The following is a 16434-nucleotide window of genomic DNA, read 5'->3' as shown; positions in this document are numbered from 1 at the left end:
TTCGTCTGAAAAAAGATTGACATATGGATCTTGAACGGCTTGAGGGTGAGTAAATCATGGGTTAAATATCATTTTTGGCCGAACTATCCCTTTAAGCTCAGGTGAGAGTAGCCATTTAGTTACGCATTTGGCAGATGCTTTTATCCAAATCGACTTACATTGCATTTCAAGGTACACATTTACATTCTTACCGGTTCTTGCTTTCCCTGGAAATCGAACCCATGACCTTAGCGTTACAAGCGCCAACGCTCTACTTGAGCTACAGGAAAGCCTTTGAACGCCTCTCACGGTAAAAAAAACAAACAACTCAAGCTCCTCTCACATTTCTCTTTAAAAATTCTCGTTTTAGACTTCTAATTCATGACCGGTGTTTTGTTTTGCTGTATCCTTTGTGCTTTCTCGCTTCACGTCATGCGTTGGGTCAGAGGTCACTCTTCCGCCGGAACTACACTCACGTACAGCCGTAACCGGAAGCCAGTGATTATAGTTTATAAAGTTATAAATATGGATATTTTTCTTACAAACACACATCACTGTGCTTCAGAAGGCCTTTATTAACCACCTGGAGTCATATGGATTACTTTTATGATGGATTGATGAGCTTTTATGAACTTAAAAAAAAAAGAAAATGACAAGATTCACTCACACTATAAAGCTTGGAAGAGCCAGGATATTTTTTAACATAACTGATTGTGTTTGTCTGAATAAGAAAGTCACATACACCAAGGATGGCTCGAGGGTGAGAAAATTATGGGATACTTTTTACATTTTTGGGTGAACTAACCCTTTAATATGATGAACATTTTAATTATCTTTTGTGCAATGGAAAGCTTCCATGAATGTTAAAGGTTCTTTATTAAATACAATTTATTTTAAAGAATGTAAAATAACTGAGAACACTAATATTCATTTGAGGCCAAAGTTTTAATAGGCAATGCTGGCCAGGACGTCGAACGCTTCAAGACAGTCTATTTACGGCCAAATCATTTTTGAAGCAAGATGTAAAGGACAATGACTTCTTCTGGGAACAACTGCATTAACAAAATCACACTGCTCACATAAGCTGCATTCAAAACATGAAGACAGAATCATTTTGTTTCAGTGTTAATTTAATCATACAAATGTTCAATTATACATACAGGAAAAGGCTTTTCATATTTTCTCTCTTTCACTGTGCTATCATAGGACTCTATGCAAACTCTCCGCTCAGTCATACACCATGCCACGGTGCAGAAAACCTCAACAGATCTAACAGAAAAAAAAAAAGAAATCAGAAAAAAAAAGACAATAACGCAGCAATGAATCAATCACACTTCTCACATGCATAAGCAACACCCAAAAAAAAAAAAAAAAGAGAAAGAAAGAAAAATCCAGAGTGTAATTATAAACCAGAAGGAGGCTGTGAAGTGTGCAGTTTCAGAACATTAACTTCTTTTATGCTTCAACTTGTGAGTGCAACTTTTTGGAATATAGAAGGAACTGTCCCTTTACACACTGCATAGATCATTTGCAATGTAAAAGTGAAGCCACAGCAATTCAAGAAATTTGGACGCAATGTCAGTATCCGTTAATGGCGAGATCTTCCAGGTGCATAGAATTAAGGTGAAACGGACAAGAATTGCCTGACGTATTAAATTTAACAGGACATGGTGACACTAATCTCTTTTCCCTTGACATAAAGGTCAGTTTGGACTCTGATTTGCATAATGCTTGAGGACACCGGGGAATTTGTTTACTGGGGAATTTGTTTCTTCTTAGTAAATATACCAATTAAGAGAAAAAAAAAATGATAGGAGACTGTTGTTAACGTTTTATGTTTTATAAATTGCCTAGCCATTGCAGCAACACAGAAAATGGTGAGTAAAACGGCCTTTCAGATATATTTAGCAAGATATAAACATCCAAGAAGCTCTCCATATTACCAAACACAGAGGCACGATTTAAACCAAATAAATTCCACAAAAATTCTTTATGCATTAAAATATTATTGGGAACTTTCCAGCTCACAATTTACCATTTCAACATTTAGCAACATCTCAAGAGAATTCAATTTAAAGAGAATATTTTTTTGGTTAAATGCAGGCACTACCGCAGAAAATATTTGGTACCTTAGTAAAACCGAAAAAACGGAGAAGGAAAAACAAAAACAAAAATGTGTATAGGGAAATGCCCTTACAATGGAAGTAGTGCACTTGCCACATAGACTTCAATTGTAGACGAGTGAATAAATGTCAACGAATTTTCAGTTCAGAGGTACAAATCGAAATCTCCCGTCAACGGAGCAACACTTGCATTTAACCCAGAATATTCCTTTAAAATGAACTCATTCTCACACTTTCCCCTCATTAAAACACCATCAGCTCATTTAAAAAAAAAAAGCGTAATACCATCGCAGGTCTAAGTGAACGGCAGAAATGTAGGACTGGGAAAATAAACCAGTGATGTGCTTGTGAACTCTTAGGTCAGTAAACAAGGGAACCAAAGTCACATCTGCTTACTATCATCTCTGGTGGATTGTGTCGTCATGAGTGGAAACCAACATCAGCACTCTGTAACTCCAGAAAAACATCAATGTAAACAAATATGATAACAGCAACAAGATAGTTACTAAGGGCATCTCTGACAACAGCTATGACTTGACCTGTATAGTGGCAGTACAGATGTATACTTCAATATAATGAGACATGATGTGCTCATGTACGCTGTACAGGTTGCTGGGTTTTTTAGTGAATCCAGAGCAGGTTTCAATAGCAATTTTGTAATAAACAAACAATTACAAGTGGCTGGCAAAGGACCGTATGAAACCTTTGTTGTTTCTACCAATTACACAATTTAACCTCCAAGTAGGCACATTTTTTTTTTCATTTTTTTTTAAACTTGAAACTGTCCAGTTTGTAAAGTAAAAGAACATTGATGAAAAATTATAAAACTACTTGAGAGGCATTAATTCTTCATTCATTTGTTGATGGCTTTTGTGCATGGCTGAAACACTCAGTCGCACACGTATTCAGATGACTCTCACAAACCTGTCAAGAACAAACCCCCAGTCATGTTTCACTGCAAAATCATAAGGAACAAATGAGAATTATACTTTGCTTAAAGAAAAAAAAAAAAAAACCAAAAAAAACAAAGCCCTGTTTTTAGCACCATTAAGATTTCCTTCATTGTGACATTATTTTCATGGTAATTAATAATTTGATATAAACGCAAATATTTGTATGTTATTTCAATTGTAAAGCATTGTTGTACATTAATTGGATGTATTTCAAATTAGGCTAATAAAACAAAAACAGTGCAATATTTTAATACAATCATTTAAAAGGCGAGAACAATGGGAATTACAAAAAAATAAAAAATCTGAAATATAATTGTCTGTATTTATTTCGGTAATGAGAATTTGGTGGAAAATGTGCTGAATTGTCATGAAAATAATGTCATGATGCAAAATATCATACACATCCTAAAAGCAGGCTTAATTTTCTTTAAGCAAAATATAAATCGTATGCTTTTGTATTGAATTTGGGGTGAAAGGACTTTGATTCACTCATTCATTCATCCACCCGCCCTGCCGCTGTTTCTCTTACGCATTTGTGCACTCACACTTCTGAATTTACTGCTGTAATGTGACAATACAGATCAGAAAAACGGTGTATTTTTCATTATATCTCTTTAGAATTTCTAGCACGCATCTAAAACTAGCATTCACACATGCGTAACTCAGGTGTCGCTTCAATATTGATTTGGAGCCAAACAGATTTGTCCACACATTTATGTGATGTTGTGATGCATCAGGGGAGAGGGAGGGTCACCAAGTCTTTAGAGTAAATCTGTTCCTCCTCTCACTGAACCCCTGAAAAGGGCAAAAGCAGCAGCTCCGATGAGCTACCGGATGGTTTCTGTATCTTAAGACTGTCCAAACGGGAAGGGTCCATTAATGCCCTGGGAATAAACAGAAAGAGTGAGATAAAATTCTGTCTAAACAAGATCAATTGTTAATAGATTTATACATTTGCTAAATAAAACACTGTGCAAAACTTTAAACCGTGTTTAGAAGCAACCAAATAAAAAGAGCACCAAGGCTCTGGCTCAGGTCCCTCATCTAGTGTAAGTCTACTATGGGATTCATAATAATATTACCACATGTATTAATATTCAGGGTTAAGGGCATAGGCGCCGATTCCGGAAATGGCCAAGCACCCACGAAAAAACATATTCTCAATTAATTTTAACCAATTAAAAAAATCGATTGAGATTCGGGAACCTCTCTGATTGGAGGATCTCACGGTGATAAATTGCATTTTAAAGGGGTCATGACATGAGAAATCATATTTGCCTTGATCTTTTGTCATATACGAGGTCTTCGTACCATTAAAACATCCTGCAAGAGTAATAGCATAAAACATCCTTATAAACAAAGCATTTATTTAATCAAGCTCCAAAACAGATCAGTTTGATATTGTGTGACCTGTGATGTCACACGGGCAAATACATTTGCGTATGACTGCCTCCAAAGAAAGACATCGATGAATAGTTATACATCATCGCACCATAGGCCCCGCCCACTGACATTTGCATACACTGGATCAAAAGCCAATAGAAGCCATTATAATCACTGACGCTGTCTACACTGGATACATTATAATAGTGAGTGGACGTTGAAACTTTTCTATGCAATGACTTTAGCCAATCATGACAGTGTCCATTTACTGACACGTCTTAAAGGAGCCGCGCCATAAAACGAGACAGAGGGTCAGAATGAAGGAAGAAAATAATAGTTTTTCCACATTGTGCACAAAACAAAACAAAAACTATTAACATTATAAGTAAACCTTAAGGAACATATTAAAATAATTTTTAAAAATCCATATCATGTCCCCTTTAAGTAATTAACTCCAAAATAATCAGGTATATTAGCGAGAGATCGCGACAACACTGCATATGCATTTTTATTTGGTTTGTAATGTATTTGCAGTCCGTGTGTTTCTTTTCACGAGACACAAATAACTTTTGGGTAATGAATTCAAAACTAACACCAAGTATAATTAATTATGGAGTAATGAGAATGGTAAAACATTTTAAGGGGCATTTGTTGCGTATGTGTAGGCCTATGTCAACTTGCTTAGCCCAGTTATCATTTCCTCATGGAAACAGAGGTGAATAAAGACGCGTTTATATTTGTTTGTAAAGTATTTGTATTAGTATTTGTCAAAAAAACGAAAGACGTCAGTTCACTTCTCTTCATGGGGAAACATAAATAGGCGAGTATGGTTAAGGGTTTGTTCAAATAAGATGAGCAATGTAAGAGTTGTGACAGTACAACACCAAGTTTTACATAAATATTTGACCCTCAGATTGTTGTTAAGGCAAATAGTCTCTAACCTGAAATCAATACTAGATTTACAACATTACACTGGGAATATATTTATGCTATGGGTTGGATTGGGTGTAAGAAATTTGTGAGATTTCAATTGTGACTTATTTGACTGGTTAATGACTTTTCTGCACCAGCTCCACATGCTTGCATGGAACTCCATCTTGTGGCCAAGAGGCAAAGTTTAACCCCCTCCAGGGCCTATTAAACACCCTCTAGGATTAACATTTAAAGACGTCAACCCCACAGTTAACACATCAATGCCAAATTGGGAATGAAAAACTTCATGGGGCTGGGAGATAAAAAGCCATTCAATATTTCTCAGCCTTTTAACACTTGAAATACATTTCAATATCAATTTATGAAATGGCGTAAAGGGTGTTTTTTTGTAAATCAGAGGGAACAAACCAAGCAGACATTGTCAGCAAGCAGATTCAAAAAGAGTAAAAATTAAGTTAAAATAATCAGTGCATGTTTTCCAGTTTCAGGGAAGATTAATATTAATTAATTTATATTTATATGCACCAATATAACAAATCAAATCTAAAATTTTAAATTTTAAATATAATACGCAATGAACATTTTTGAGTGAATCATGAGTTATAATATTCATTGGAATTCACAGACATTAACCAAATTGATCAAGTCTAACACTATGTTTTTACGAGACATTATTAAAATAGTTAAAAACCACTGGTAGCAATTATTGCCCGGCCATACTTCTACATATGATTTTATTGGAGAGCTGCATTTTGTTGTTTAAAGACCTTTAGGTGTGTCTGAAAACAATATCTCTGGTGTGGTGCTAATCATCCACACAGGTCACACAAGTCAGCAGAGAGCCAATCAGCCCTTTCCTGCTATCTAGATGGAAATTTAGTACAGGTTTTTCAAGTATTCCAAGGAAAACTTACAAGAATATGTTGTTGGTCGGGTCACGAACTACACAGTCAATTTCTAAATCAACACTTGTTGAATGATCACTCAAAAATGTTCATGCTGTGGCATTATGCGCTTAATTGTATAATAAATTAAATATTGCTATTTATATTGGTGTATTTAAAAGAAAACTTGATTTTACTGTGTTTTAGTTATTACATTAAACAACAAAAAACACCCTTTCAAGACATTTCAAAGCAACTACATAAACAGAATAGAGATACATATTAAATCATCAAAAGGCTGAAACTGTTTTAGCTGTATCTCCCAGTCTCAGTATCACATGTGTGCGGAATGAGGAAAGGTGTAACCAAACACGGTGAATCATCACAAAGTGCTTTTCTTTGGTTAGATGTCACAAAACAGGGCAGGGAACAGAAATGTGACGCGCTGTTGTTAAGTGACCTTCTGTGTTAAGAGATCATATGGCGGTCAGCACATTGAGAGCTTTCCAGTACAGACTTTTGGCATGAAAGCAAGATTTTGGGAGGGTGTCAAAAAGACCTGCTGACTGTTTCATCGTGCTTTTCTGAACTGAATCTTGTGCTGGATGCATCTTGACCTTTTAACTTACCTTTGGAAAAAGCTCTTGATTTCATGAACGTTTATAGCAGGTTTAGAGAATTGGAGCGTTGAGCATTTACTCATCAAGTTAATCAATAGTAGTTGTAATCACTCATTATTTGGACATAAAACGTACACCTACAGCTGGGTGATATATTGAACATCCATAATATATCTGCGACGATTTTATTGCTGATATACACTTTTTTAAAGTCTCTTTTGCTCACTAAGGCTGCATTTATTTCAAAAATACAGTAAAAAAACAGGAATATTGTGAAATATTATTACAATTTAAAATAACTGTTTTCTACCTAAATTTATTTTAAAATGTAATTTATCCTGTGATCAAAGCTGAATTATCAGCATCATTACTCCAGTCTTCAGTGTCACATGATCCTTCAGAAATCATTCTAATATGCCGATATGCAGCTCAATAAATATTTATGATTATTATCAATGTTGACAAAAGTTGTGCTGCTTCACATATTTGAGAAAACAGTGATACATTTTTTTGTATTCCTGATTCTTTGATGAATAGAAAGGCCAAATGAACAGAATTTATTTAAAATGGTAAACATTTGAATGGTAGTGTAAAAATTAAGGCTGTCCTAGACTAAAGATTTTTCTAGTCGACTAGTAGTCGTTCATTTAAGTGATTAGTCGACTATATTAATAAGCCATAAAACAATCACGAGCCTTTAATTGCCTATATATTACACAGCCTAATCAGCGCCAGGGCACTTTTTAATATAACTCCGATTGTATTCGTCTCTAAAAGAAGATTGTCATATACACCTAGGATGGCTTCAGGGTGAGTAAATCATGGGTTCATTTTCATTTTTGGGTGAACTATCCCTTTAAATCACGATGCTGACTCGTCATCTCCGCAGTAGCTAGTGGACGTGCCTAGCTGCCTATATGCCCGTTTCATACGGATTACATAACCTGAGAATATTTATTTTATTAATTACTTTTTTTGGTTAGTCGTCTATTAGGGGGCGGCTCTAGTAAAAATAAGACTTCAATCATTTTAACCAGCAAATAACTGTAAAGATTGTACCATTAGACTAATTTAACAGTCTCTCCTTGGGACTCAGAAGTGCATTAAGAGGGATTTAATTTATTTTTATTGCCATATCAGCAAAGATTAAAAAAATTGAACTTGACATTGTAATAACGGGAGTTTATTTATAGCACCCATGTTAAACAATAGGAGCAAAAATGGCATTATAGTTCATAGCAGTCTGTTTCAATTATTCGGTTCAAAAACAATTCGCTCTATATCACCCAGCCGTATTCACACCCCCGTATCATGCTAATCTTCATTCAACTCAATGAAAAACTCCAAATGGCAAACATACCTGGCTGTAAGTCACTACTGATAAGTTGTTTTGGAGACCATTTGGTGTAATATTTACAGAGCTGTGATTGAGTCCATTTTGATCTTGCTGAATGGAGTCCAGTGGGGCCTCCCAGGGGCCCCCGGGGTCATTTAGATTATCCTCATTGGTGTCCTGCTTGTTCTTCTGTGGTGAGGCGAAAGGGTTGAAGCCTCCCTCCACACTGCGGTGTGGCTGCGTGTTGAACTCCGTCTCGAAGGAGGATAACTGCTGTGTGACGCCCAGCAGGCCTCCCTCTTCCACACTCAATATCACCCAGATCACATCTGCAAAACAACGGGAATGAGGTGAGCCACGCATTCTTCAAGTCGCCAAAGCTGGTTGAAGAAACTTGCAGAACTAATGCTTTGAATGGCATATTACTGGGAGTAGGTGATATGACCAAAATCTTCTTTGACAATATGAGAACATTTATTTCACGACAACGTTATACACAAGGGATAATCCACGGCTAGCTGTGCATTAAATGATTTTAATGCACAGCTAGCCATGGATTATCCCTTGCTTATATCGTTGATATAAATGATTTTAATGCACAACGTGGAGGCAAAGAACCACCCGACGCAAAGCAGGAGTGCATTCAGAACGTTTAATGCACAGCTAGCCGTGGATTATCCCGCTTATACCATGCTTGCAGGACTAAATTTGACTGGAAAGGTTAAAACGGAGGTTATTTTCATCAGCTACGACTCGTTAGATAAAGCTTTCTGTCTGCTTTAAATCAGACACAGAAATAAAGTAGTGCGTTAAGGTTCCATTTATTTGATTGAATATAACATTTATTTGAATGAATTAGCCTATGGAGGGAGAGGGGGAGGGAGAGGGAGAGAAAGAGATGTGCGTGTGAATTACCTGCATCTGTTCAGTGTTACTCTAGAAATGAAGCTGTGAGTTAAATTACTTCAAAAACAGTGGCGTTAACACCTCTTTGCAGAGTATAATGTAGCGATTCAGTAGCGAAATTAATTTATTAATAACATTTGCGAGGCAGCATTGACAACGAGTTTCTGTGCGTGCACGGCACGATTCCCAATCTCTGCGTGTCAGTGACGTGTGTGTGTGTGTGTGTGTGTGTGTGCTTTAATGAAAGCAGTGCAACAATATGGAAAACTGATTACACCGACTTGGAACTATCTGTGCATTAAACTGTTTTATTGCACACCTTCCAGCCAATCAGAATCAAGTATTCAGAAAGACCATGGTTTAATCACAATATACACTGAAAAAGCTTTTCCGTAGAAACAATTTTCACTTAGAAATTGCTAGTAAATTTCACAGTTAATTAATAACAAAGAAATGGCAAGTAACATTGAATTAAACATGACTTTTTTAAGTAGAAAGACTGAAAAAGTATTTTCTTGTAAAACGTACTCCAATATTCTTTGAGAAATTATTTAGTAACATTGTAGTTATTGTATTTTTGTAATTAAAAATAACAAAGAAGCAAATTACAAACAATAGGACAAATACAATAAAACATACAAATTAAAGATTTTCATGTACAGTAGGTTTATTTAATTGAATGATGTAAAAATAAAACAGCATAGTCTTCCCTGTATAAATTACATATAAATTAATCATTTAAAAGCTACAAAAGTTACACAGCAGCAGGTATATTAGGCTACTGTGACTGTCACTTTGAGACCAAATGCACAAATCCAATATACTAACATGCGTTTCCTTACTCAACCGCTTACGTTCACTTAAGACAAAACTGACTGTGTTCACAATGATACTCGCCAATATGGGTATTTTGAGTGCATTTCTCTGTTCAAGACGTGAAAGAGAACTCAATTCGGTATTAGCACAAACTGACTTTTCTTTTGTGTCTTGTTGCACTTGAATGTTTAAATAAATCACTTAAATGTTTAAAGGTACACTGTGTAGGAATTTCTCCCATCTAGCAGTGAAATTGTATTTTGCATTCAAATGAATGGTGCTCTCTAGCGCCTCGCTTTTTCAAATGCGTGTTGCAACTAAGGTAGCCGTTCTGTACCAAGAAGCTATGACAACGTCTTCCAATAGCACTTCATCGAGTTTAACTATACATGTTCTACTGTTATGCTGCCTATATAATGAATTACACAACCAAGCAATGAAAAAAAGCTTGTAATTTAGACCGTAACATTGACTTACCTGTCGAGAAGAACGTAGGCAACTTCAGCGTCCCTTTCAAAGTATTTCTCCTTCATTAGCTCTTTCCACCTGGGAAAAGCTATCCCGATATTTACCCTCGTTTTTTTAATTCACCGGTAACGTTTCCTTTTACGTTTTGCTTTTTTGGCGACGAGGATTCCTTCTCCTGTGACTCGGCATAAGTATGATCCTGCATTATTACCGTGCAGTGCAGCCTTTCAAATTTGCCGGGGCAATGACAAGCGCCTCTCATTGATCTCCTTGTCCGTTTCAGCTGGTTTCAGTCACGTGACTCTGGCGTTGTGGAAACGCGTTGAGGTAGGCTAGTGCTTTTTATCCCTCTCTGCTATTATAGTTTTTCAAAATGGCGGAACGACATGGAAGCCTCCTTGGACTTACCCGTCCAATGTAAATAAAGATAAGAAATTCTTCGCTTACGAGGATAAGTCAGATCATTGGCAGAGGTAATTTTACACCAATGAGGACATATTTATGAATAAAGACATTGATTTTAGCTAATAAAATACTTAAACTACACAGTGTACCTTTAAATTGGCAAGACATAAAAACAGTATGCACTATGCATTAAGAAAATCATACGAGGATGACTAAATGACTACAGTGTTTTTATTTTTGGGTGAACTATCCCTTTAAAACGGTCATTGCATCATTTTTTTAAATAGTTGTTTATTTAGCTCAATGTCATGAAAATGTTGACTGTTACTTTTATCGTTTGCGTCTCACCTCCATAGAATAGTCCGGTGGCTGTGCACATTCTCCACTGGCCTTGGTACATGCCAGGAACGGCTGGACTGCGCATCTGCACGCTCACGTCTGAGATCTCCTGCGGATCCAGAGACCGCACCATCACCATGTTCACATGACCAAACTGATCCCCACCAACATACTTCAGACACACACCCGGGGGCCACGACTCTGTACCTGCAAAGCACAAAGACAGGAATGACATTAGACAATCTAAGAGCTTTCTGTTCCTCCACTGACAGCTACGCAACTACCACTTTCAAGCCCCAGAAAGGTAGTGAAGACATCCATGTCACTCCAGTGGTTTAACCTCAATTTTATGATTTGTTTGCGCAAAAAAACAAACAATTGACCACTTTACAAATTATTAATCTCCAACGTGCGTTCACAAGAGCACCACGACGCATGAACATTGTTGACACGAGAGTAGACGTTGTTGCGTGAAATTAATGTTTTATAAATAAAGTGGTAAATTATGTTTTTTTGCACAAATGAACGAATGTCTTGCGTGTGATGGGAAGTACTTAATTTGATAGTTTTCTTTTTTTAGTTCACATAAAAATGAAAAGTCTGTCATTAAGCAATATAAAAATGAAATACAGTCCATCATGGTTTATTACAGTGCAAAATGACCATCGAACACATTTCTTTTGGACATTATATGTTTTCCCACAAGATTCCACTATGAAATGTGTAATGTCTGTGCTTGCATGCAAATATAACAACATTGGAGTAAGTTTGGTTCATTAAACATTCAGCCTTTTCATATCTACAACCAGAACAAAAAAACTCACCCGTATTCTGTATCCTCCATGTCTTTGTGAACTGTGTGTCAGGAGGAACGGATTCCCCCTCTCCAATCGTCACATCTTCCACAAAAGACATTGACGGCGTGTTGATATTTGGACTCTCAAAGTCATAATATGCACCAATAGCTGCTTGAAGGTTCCTAATAAGGCACAAATATAGACAGATCAACATGGGAGATTTAACAACCAAGAGCAAAACAACATGTGTATAATATATACAAGATGTGTAAAGTGGCCAGAATGTAAAGTCATGTTCAAAACAAAAGAAGGGAGGGACAAACTAGTGTTGGCCTGTGTGTAAGACCTCAGATGAAAGTACACTCGTGTATTACATAACTCTGAAGTAAACTTAACAATAGCCTTTCCATGTCAACAAACAGCAAGTTTACGCAAAGCAGCAACATACAAACACTTAGTGTAACGTTACTGTTTTTGCAAACGAAACCCATTATATCACTGTCGATAAGCAAAACGGTATTTTAGAGGAGTCGTGACTGAGCAACATTAAACAATGTCTGTGGCTCAAAACATAGTGAGACCCCTAGCTGCTATAGACAGCATTTTGAAAGCACGACCCTACTCGGCAGCATTTCAGGTCATAAAAAAAAAACAAGAAATGCTGCTTAGATAGGGAACTCACAAGGATTTGAAACACGACCACTGTAGTAGCGAGCTACTAGCACAAACAAGCTACATGTTTGACAACTGACATAAATGAAACAAACCACATAATCTAAGAACATGTTTGAGGAAATTAATTTTAAAGAGGACAACTGTCTAAAATATTACTTCTATAGTTCATATGAGCCGAAATGCTACATTTGATTTCTTTGTAAACAGTAAATTAGCTATTAGCTTGTTGTCTTTTTCGCTTCAGCTTTATTTAAACTCTACGGGGCTCATGACAACGGTCCTCGCGGGGCTATTTTTGACATGTAAGGCATTTTAAAGCAAGAAATCACAGTGGTAAACTCTTTATGTTCAGTTCAGCAGTAGGCCGCAGCCGAGTCCCCGGACTCACCAGTTGGTCATGTCCAGGAAGAAGGCGCAGCCAGCCGGGTTGAGCTGAAAACCCAGCAGCCTCTGAAACTCCGAGATGAGGACATCTTTATCCGTGGTGCCCATGCAGCTGAATTTTTGCATGAGCTCCGGATCCAGGTCTATGTCCATGCCCTCCATGAGCATGCGGCTGTCCCGGGGATAAGTTTTAATTGAGTCCGAGGCCTTCTCCAGTCATAACAAGCGACCCGATAACAAGCAGAGTACGCATGGCTGCGGGCGGGGCGTGACGTCACGTGCGACGTAACTATGGTGCGGGGGAACGTCAGCTGTTGCTATTCGACTGCGGCGTGTCGTAATCCGAAGCACACAAACCAGTAGGCCTGTTGTAGTACCATGGTGGCGTAAGGTAATACTATATATGCAACGATATTAAATTTAATTTACAATTGTATTCACAGTAGGCTACTTCAAAAATATGTCCAACAAGTGCTCAATAAATATCAATTACAGTTTTTCTCAATTGCTAAAACACTAAAACCCATTGGCTGAATAAAGTTCTCAGTTGCCTGAACTCATTTAGCTAATTGTGCAGTCTGTTGTCAATACCTGTGTTTTACCATTTCACATGGTAAAACACAATTTGCAGATCTCACTTAGACTTTTCAGCAAAACTCAAAACACATTCTGCACTCTAATGCACATGTCATCCATACTGGTAAACACAAGTGGCAACAATCAAATACAAATAGAGAACACATGTCATTGATTGAACATAACTACTCAAAATTGATTGATGATGCCTAAAGACAAGAAGAAGCACATTGATCACATGTTTACTCCTTTGATTTTTGTCCCTTTAGTATTGTATACTGTAGTACAGTGCATTGTAGGCTGTACTGTACAATGAACAAATTGTATGGCCCTGAACATTGTGCTTTCCATTTGTTTACAGTACTGACTGCTCAATAGATTTTGACTGGTTGCAGGTTCATATCAACAAAGAACAAGAATTACTGTATCACAGAGACAAAGGACAAGTTTGTGAGATGCAAAATAGAGGTAAAAGGAGGAGGAAGAACAAAACAAAAAAAATTGCAAAGAGCAAAGCAGAGTAGTAATTTCTAATCTATTTTGAGTTACTATGATAGTTTTCGTTCATCAAAAGACAATGACGGAAAAATATGAAATTTGTTTTGAGATTAAAAATGTACTTCTCCCTGAACATTTTGATGGTACAGTAAGGTGTCACGGGTAAGTCTACAAACAGAATAGCAGTCCATAGATATCTTTCGAGAACTATATGTTTCGAACAATGTGTTTTCTATTTTTTGGTGTGTTGTTTACTGACTGTTTGATATTGTATATCATTTTGATCACTTTGTTTATGATTTGAGAGCAGTGTTTGATTTTGAACACAGGTAAAATTGTTTTGAGGCGAAAGTTTCATTTTGCAAGAGGTTTTGTAAATAGTGCTTGAAGATGAGGTTTTGTGTTTAATGTTTTCAGAAAATGGAGCAAGGTTTCAGAAATTGTGTTTTAGCAATTGAGAAAAACTGTAAAAAGTACTATGGCCATGTTTTTTGGACATGGTATTATGGTATTACATGTTTTTGGACATGGTTTGATTTGTGCACACTTTATTCTGTGTAATGGAGTGCATATGTATGTATAAACTGTGATCTAAAATAACACTGTTTTCCAATTATGCAGCTAAGAAATCCAATGCAAACTGGATTTTTTTTATTTAATGGTTTTAAAAGTTATTATCATTCTATTACACATATTATATATGGTTTTAATTAAATATCAAAATAAATTAATTCATTATTGTATTTCATTATTAAAATTAATTATTTAATTAATTAATTAATTGTTGTATTTAATTATTTACGGAATCCTCCTTTAAAAGGCAGTACCATGGTAATAATGTTATTCTGTATAGTGTTTAATGTGCATTGAATTTCCTAGCGGCATAATTAGTGCTGTTATTTTAGATCAAAGTTTCTTAGAGAATGACCCTACTACTTGCATCATGTAAAATGAAAAGCCAGGCCCACCAGCCTGTGTGAGAGTCTCAGTAACATGATTAGCCAGCCTGTCAGTAATAATAAGGTCAGGCCTTGGATCTAGTGGCCATCGCTGTGTCAGCTAGTGTGAGATGACAAGGAAGACTAAGATAACTAACCAACAGGAGACAAAGAAGTGAGTAAAAGATGTGTGTGTTTTCAAATATTTTGTGCTTTCATGCTCAATTTAACATTAAACAAGGTTTCGCTCTGGAGATGGTGATGTGGGCTGAGCAGATATTATTCTAGAACACTTGCATCGCTGGGTTTGTAATATACTTTTGTACTAAATCATGTAATGTTGGAATGCCTTTTATGGTGCAAGTTTGAATTTAAATAATATTTTATTATCATTACTATGTATATTGTATTATTTAAATTACATGAATACATTATTATTTTATTTTAATTGTATTATTAAATAAAATTAGTAAAGATTTTAGAAGTTTTAACATTGTTCTAAACTGAACTTTAATAATCTAATAACATTTAATTAAAGTTTAATTATTTAAATTATATTTTAATAATTTAATGAAATGTAAATTTTGCATTATTATAATTATTTTATTATTAAATTAAATAATTTAGTAAAGAGTAAAGACCTTGAATTGATATGAATTGAGCAGTTTAGTCCAATTTTTCTGAAGAGACTCGATCACTTTATATGACGAACAGATTGAATTTAGGCTTTTATTCACATTTAAACATTGATCAGCGAACATAAACAGAAGCTCAACCGAATCTGCTTGACGCGTGAAAACAAACCTCTTAATTAATGTTTTTATGTGAATAAAAGCCTAAATTAAATCTGTTTATCATATAAAGCGATTGAGTCTCTTTAGAAAATTTGGACTAAACCGCTCAATTCATATGGATTAGTTTTACGATCTCTTTATTCATTTTTTGAAGCATTAAAGTGGTAGTTGCGTAGCTGTCAGTGGAGGGACAGAAATCTCTCAGATTTCAGCAAAAATATCTTCATTTGTGATCTGAAGATGAACGAAAGTCTTACGGGTTTGGAACGACACGAGGGTGAATAATAATGACAGAATTTTCATTTTTGGGTGAAGTCTAACCTCTTCTCTTTTGCTGTTATTTCAAGCTCTATAATGCACATTTTAATTTATGCTGTTGAATGATTTGTGATCAATTGTTTTAGGGCTGTTTTTGGCTGCAGGCTTTCTGCAGAGAACCGGGGCGTCTATAGTGACTTTGGTAGTGACTAAAACAGACAGGCAGGGAGGGAGGGAGGGGAAGGAAAGAGTCTTTCAAAAAACCCATAGAGTTTCTTGGCAAGGGGAGGGCAAAGGAACACAAACTGTGGGTGGAACCCTGTGACAATGTAGATCAGGCACCTACACCCTCCCTGGTTCAAAAACACT

General features: G+C 36.1%; 1 protein-coding gene across 1 annotated transcript; it reads right to left on the bottom strand.

Annotated features, from left to right (window-relative positions):
* Positions 1-1091: 1091 nt before the first annotated feature.
* On the bottom strand, positions 1092-13294 carry ilrun (inflammation and lipid regulator with UBA-like and NBR1-like domains). Its single transcript, XM_084128133.1, has 5 exons — positions 13006-13294; positions 11970-12124; positions 11155-11352; positions 8236-8540; positions 1092-3939 (listed from the first exon to the last, which is right to left on the bottom strand). Exons 1-5 carry the CDS (start codon positions 13167-13169, stop codon positions 3904-3906), a joined length of 858 nt encoding a protein of 285 aa, XP_083984259.1. The 5' UTR covers positions 13170-13294; the 3' UTR covers positions 1092-3903.
* Between the last annotated feature and the right edge of the window lie 3140 nt (positions 13295-16434).

This window comes from Abramis brama, assembly GCF_963993115.1.
Source record: "Abramis brama genome assembly, chromosome: 11".
NCBI lineage: Eukaryota > Metazoa > Chordata > Actinopteri > Cypriniformes > Leuciscidae > Abramis > Abramis brama.
The sequence above is the reverse complement of the archived record's forward strand: the minus strand, read 5'-3'. Positions and strand labels throughout refer to the sequence as shown.

Coding starts and splice junctions, on each gene's coding strand:
- ilrun (XM_084128133.1), bottom strand. CDS start 13,169: ATGCTCATGGAGGGCATGGACATAGACCTGGATCCGGAGCTCATGCAA. Junction 11,353..11,969: donor ATGGAGGATACAGAATACGG/GTGAGTTTTTTT, acceptor TGTGCTTTGCAG/GTACAGAGTCGTGGCCCCCG. Junction 3,940..8,235: donor CAGTAGTGACTTACAGCCAG/GTATGTTTGCCA, acceptor GTTTATTCCCAG/GGCATTAATGGACCCTTCCC.